This window comes from Hydra vulgaris, chromosome 12 (assembly GCF_038396675.1).
Source record: "Hydra vulgaris chromosome 12, alternate assembly HydraT2T_AEP".
Lineage (NCBI taxonomy): Eukaryota > Metazoa > Cnidaria > Hydrozoa > Anthoathecata > Hydridae > Hydra > Hydra vulgaris.
In genome coordinates this window covers 50,846,501-50,852,500 of record NC_088931.1, presented here as the reverse complement: position 1 = coordinate 50,852,500, position 6,000 = coordinate 50,846,501, and the positions used below count along the sequence as shown (strand labels likewise).

General features: G+C 24.8%; 1 protein-coding gene across 1 annotated transcript in view; it reads right to left on the bottom strand.

Annotated features, from left to right (window-relative positions):
- The window catches only part of LOC100197582 (uncharacterized), a 73,324-nt gene that overhangs the window by 56,875 nt on the left and 10,449 nt on the right, over nucleotides 1–6,000 (bottom strand). Inside the window, exons 5-6 of the mRNA XM_065811856.1 lie at nucleotides 920–1,242; nucleotides 640–796 (exon numbers count right to left, since the gene is read on the bottom strand). Of these exons, the coding sequence (XP_065667928.1) occupies nucleotides 640–796; nucleotides 920–1,242 (480 nt within the window). The remainder of the gene's footprint in view (nucleotides 1–639; nucleotides 797–919; nucleotides 1,243–6,000) is intronic.

The window sequence follows — 6,000 nt, the reverse complement described above, 5'->3', positions numbered from 1 at the left end:
CTCCAAACAAGACTTTTATGATTTGAAAATTGCATGAATGCTGATGGCCCCGTGATGGCTACTTCTTACTATTCTAAGAAGGGTCTGCACTGGTGCAAAAATATTAATTTGTAAATTGTTAATAAATATGCAAATCTATAGAACTGCACAAATGGTCAAGCTTTTAATGTAGCTATTACTTTTTATGGCTTAACCAAAATCAAAGATAATTCATGACTCTGGCTCTGCTCCAGTCTTCTTGTATCTCTAACTATTTTAATTACATTTAAGTAAAAAAAAATATTTCAGATAACTAAAAAATAACGCATATTATAAGACAAATTGACTACTAAAATTATTATCACTACTACAAATATATTATAAATATTAAATAAATATATTACAAATATATAAATATATATAAATATATTATACGAATATATTACAAATATACAAATATATAACCAATTAATTTAGCCTAAGACAGAGTAAATGTATATAACTGAGGGTTTTAGATTGGACTGGCAGTAAAATCTTCCATAGAAAAGTATTTTTCTACAAATTTTTATTAGAGACAAAAGTTTTTTAAATTTTCTGATTTTCTTTTCTAACTTTAAAAAATCTGGATTTAAATTACACTGTTGAATACAAAATACTTACCATACATATACTCCATAGATTCGACAAACCTGAAATCCATAGTAAAGTAGATTAAAGGATTTTCTGAATCCAAAAAGACTTGGATTTCAGAAGCCATAAAAGGACTTTTTAAGTTATGGCAAAACCATTGTAATGGAATATAATTGTTAATGAAGATCTAAAAAAATAGTATATTAGATATAAACAATCATTCCATAAAATCAAATTTTCTTGGTTTTTATTTTTTGTTTGTTTTAACATTCAACAGAACTGAAAAAACAGACCTATGCATTATACAAACCTTTGTTATATTGTCTTCAGTATACTCAGTGAAGTCTCTATCATAATTTAAACGAAAGTACATTTTAACTTTTCTAACTGAATTCATATCATTACCAGAAGCTATTATAAATTGATGTACCAACTGAACCTTCTTAAATTTCACTGTAAACCATGCAACAGGAGATATATCAAACACAGTTGTTTGTGGCCTTATCATTAAATAGGATCTACTTGAGATATTCAGTAAACTTTGAAGTTGTTGTAATGTAAAACTTTGACCAGATGAGTAATAGGAAGCTTCTGAAATCTGATATTGACTTTCATTACTTTGTAAGAAATAGGCTAAACATAAACAACAAATATTAACAACATCTATTTAGGCTAAGAAATTCTTTAACAAAATCTAAGTTTAATTTAAATTTAAAGTTTTAAAAATATGCTCTAAAAAGTTTTAAACATGAGAAATCTTGGTAATCAAAATTGTGCTGATGAGAATTAGGTTGCTAGGCTAAATTGTTGACACTTTACTAAAAGAATTTTGAACTTTTTAAAACACCATTGATTCCGATACAACAACTTTAACAGTTTCACTTTTTTAAAATTTTAATTGCCTTTGCATTGTACTAGATAAGTTATTAAGAATCAACATTAGTTAGGCAGAGTTAGGGTCATTACATTTTAAAAATATTTTAGTAAAAAGTAAAATATGACCAATTGAAAATGTATTCAACTCCACTAAACGTATTTATGATGATTCACTTTAAAAAAAGTTGATTTCAAAATTTTAAACTAAAACTTGACCCTGAAAAGAAAGAATACAAAAAAACCAAAATAGAACTAGAAATATAATTTGGTTCAAGCCCCTCTCCCTCCCTCCCTCATAGAGCAAAATTGTTTCTACTATCGTAAGAAAAGTTTTTTTAAAACTGGTTCTTAAACACATCCTGTCCTCCAATAAATTACATAAAATTTTTAAAGTTGCACAAAAAATGTGGAAAGAATTATAAAAGGTCACAATAATGTTTTTTTAAAGAAAAAAAAAATCCTAAATGAAAAAATTACTGAATATTGTAATTGTAAACAAAAAAATAATTGTCCAATTAGAAGAAAATGTTTATCAAAAAATGAGATATACAAATGTGTTGTTTCTTCTGAGAATGCACCTAATAAATAATATATTGTCTTAACATAACAGAAAAAATTTTTTGCCAATCATAAGCAATCAATTAAAAATTAGAAGTATTGAAAAGACACAATTCTTTCAAAATGGGAATTAAACGATAAAAAAAATTTGGTGGAATATTATCTTTAGGTATAATTTTAATGCCATTTTCTTGGTACAAATTCATTGTTGCTTCAGAATAGTGACAGCTCACTAAATCAGGCTCAAAATATATTTACAGGAACATTCAAAAAGATTGTATAAAAGGTAGAAGATGTTTTTTTAAGCTCTCTCTTTAGAAGAGTTCAGCAACCATCATCTTTGCGGTTAAAAATGGCTCGAATTTTTTGCCATTAACAAATTGCTAGCCAAATCATACATTTTCCTGTCAAGCTTAAATAGATTTGTATATTTATTGCTGACAGCTCCATGCTTAATACTAGCATAAAATTTGTGACAAGCTATTTGTCTAAAGTCTAATGTGATATAAGTTTTGTCATCAAGAATTAGGTAGCCATCAAACTTGTCAGAATGTTGTCATTGATATCATCTTTTTGATATGATTTGAATATTTTATCTTTCTATAAAATTGTATACCATAAAAAGCCTTGAAATTTTGACTATGAAAGATCAAAAAAATCTTTTTGATCTTTCATAGTCAGATAGTCAAGTATATATGGTTTTGGAAATTCAATATGAATAATGAACTTCCTTGACCATTTTTTTAATATCAAACCCTTCTCTCTTCCAGATTCTGACTTGCTATTGATGGATAAAGATTCTTTGTAACATTTGAGAACCGGAGAAATAATTGACTGACTTTATATTCTAAATTTTTGTTAATTTAAAGCTCTCAAAGTTCAGTCAATTTTTTCATTGCTATGCTTTACAAGTAATTTCATTTATCAAACAGGTTTCTATTTCAGGTGGCTTCAATTTTTACTGGAATGGCACTCACAAAACAAAATTTCAAAAAGAAGAGCTATGGGAGGTGGAGGAGTAATTATTTGTAGTGCTTTCAATTATTTTTTTAGAAGTGCAATTAGCTTTATTACTTCTAAATTAAATGCTGATTGATATAGAAATTTGTTAGAGAACTATTTGAATGATATTTGATAAAAATTTAGTAACTTAAATTTTCCAGCAAGACAATGCTCCAATTCCTAGAGCAAAGCTAAATACCCTATAGTTTACCAGTAAGGTCAATTCTCTTACCAGGTTTAAACCCAATCGAAAACGTATGGGACATCTTAGCAAGATGTGCTTATGCAATAAAACAAAGTATTAATAAAAAATAAAGATGCAACACATTATTTTTTATTTTTTGAACAAAATTGAAATAATAATAATTTTGTATTATCATCTTTTTTAAACTTTCTTAATCTACTGACAAAATAAAACCAGATTATTACAAATGAAAAATTAAGCAAGTAAGTTACTAAGCGTTTAAATAATTTAAAAACAATCACTTATTTATAAATAAGATCTTGAACTTTTAGTGAAGTTATAAATCTGCACTGCGCTGTATATGTATCTACAATAATAATACTGAACTTAATATTAGTAGTGCCCACTCATGCATTTTGACATAGAGCTGACAACATCCAAAGTGCACTTTTTTATAAGAAATTATAAGAAAATTATATATAAATATGTAATTGAAATTTAAAAATCTGATTAATGTTAAAATTCAATTTATATAACATCATATACAAACATTTACATATGTACATGCCTGTAAGTTTATGGATCATATATGTTAAGATAATATTCACAATATCCACAAGTGCATTTAACCAGGAAGTTCATGCCTCCTTCCTTACCGTGACGCGAAAATATGTCCAGAGCTCGTTTTGAACCTGGATCTCCTGCTTATAAAGCAAGCGTTCTAACCATTGCGCCACGGCCGCACTAAATATGTGGTATGTATCAACATGCATTACATATGTGTATTTACATATATAGTATTATATTTTTATAATATATAATAATACTATTTAAAAAAAAATACAATTATACATATTATTGTATATTTATATTTATAATTATAAATGTATAATTATATATTTTTTATATTTTCATAAAGCCTTATATTCTGCAAGTAATTCCTTCATCTTTTATAAATTTTTGTTTATCTATTTAGAAAAATTAAAGAACTCAATTACCAAACTTTCATTATATTATTAAAATTCATATTTCTTTTTATTAAAAAAAATGATGATTAGCAAAGAAAATGATGGAAAAAAAATGTTTATATATTTTATACAAGCTTATGTGTTATATAAGTTTATATGTGTTTATATTATATAATTTCTGCATTTTAAAAAAAGTTTTAATTAGCAATCTAGAGCAAGATTTTTATCCATGCAACCCAAGTTACTAAGCTATAATTTTACTTAACAGCATTTAAAGCAGTGTCACAGATATAGTGCAATATTGTGTTGTGTATTCTTTTTTAATTATTATAGAAACATAATAATGTCTGGAAATATTTAGTGCAATGTAATGTGTACATTCAAATATCCTATGCTATGTGTTATTGTTGTGTGTGACCATTGTAATGTTATTGTAGTGATATTTTATGTTGATAGACTACTTGATTTAACTTCTTGTGAGTGTCTATTGTTACAAATGATTATTACAGAGTTTCATTATTAAAACTCACAATTTCTAATCACTTGCTAAAAACCAAAAACTAAACTTTTAAATAAATACATAACCTGATTTTTTATCTGCAGAGTTGCTAACAGTATTGCTTTTTTTAAAAACAAATAGTTCAGCCTTCCAACAAATATCCTAAAACTTTGACAAAAATGAATTCGCAAAGAAAGTTTTTATTAATAATTTATTTAGTCCCATATAGTTGATTTTTAATTTTTTTCAAATGAGTTAACACAACACATAAATGTATTGGAAAATAAAACAGAAATGTATAACCAGTGTTTTCAAGAAAGATTTCATTCTATTTAAAAAAATTCCAAACAGAAGTTAAGAAGTTTTAAATGTTAATTATTTTCTTACAGACTAAATATCATTAATCTAAATCATTAACCTAAACTGTTCACTAAAAGCTGCTTAAATATTGTAACAATGTTATAATACAAATTTTTATAATCAGTATTTTAAATAATTTTTAAATTGTTTTAATTCAAAGTACATTGTTTTAATCATAAACCTACTTTGAGTTATTTTTATCAAAAAGGAGACCTCTCTAAACCAATTTTCATTGGTCTCAAATATTTTTTTTTTTGAAAATTATTGTAGATTGTTAATGGATATGTTGCTCACTTTTATGTTAGCACTGAAGATTGTTAAATAAAATAAAAAAATCTAACAGGTAGAGTACTTAACATATCTAATTCTCATAACCCGTTTTATGGTTTCTTTTTTGCTCTATTACTATTAATTATTTTTCTATTGTTTTATAATACTACGGTTTTTTAATAATTAAAATTTGTTACTATTACTGATACTTAAGTATAAATATTAATTTCGGTAGTAATCTTGTTATTGCTGTTGTTGGATATCCAGTCTGATTAGTGGCCATAATCAGTGTCCTTTTAGATAATAAAATGGTTCCTAGTTGGTTGATTAAATTCAAGAAAACATAACAACTTTCAAACTTTATTAAATGACTCTAAAATAAAACTTATTTAAATATAATTTAAATAAATTCCCAACAGAATAAATTATACAATGTTTTATTGTTAAGTAGGATTACTAAAATAAATGATTTATAATATTATTTTGTGCTATTTTTTGTTAAAATTATCACACATCTATATATATATATATATATATATATATATATATATATATATATATATATATATATATATATATATATATATATATATATATATATATATATATATATATATATATATATATATATACTGTAAACAGGAAGTGCAAAGAATATTAATTAAGTAAATTCA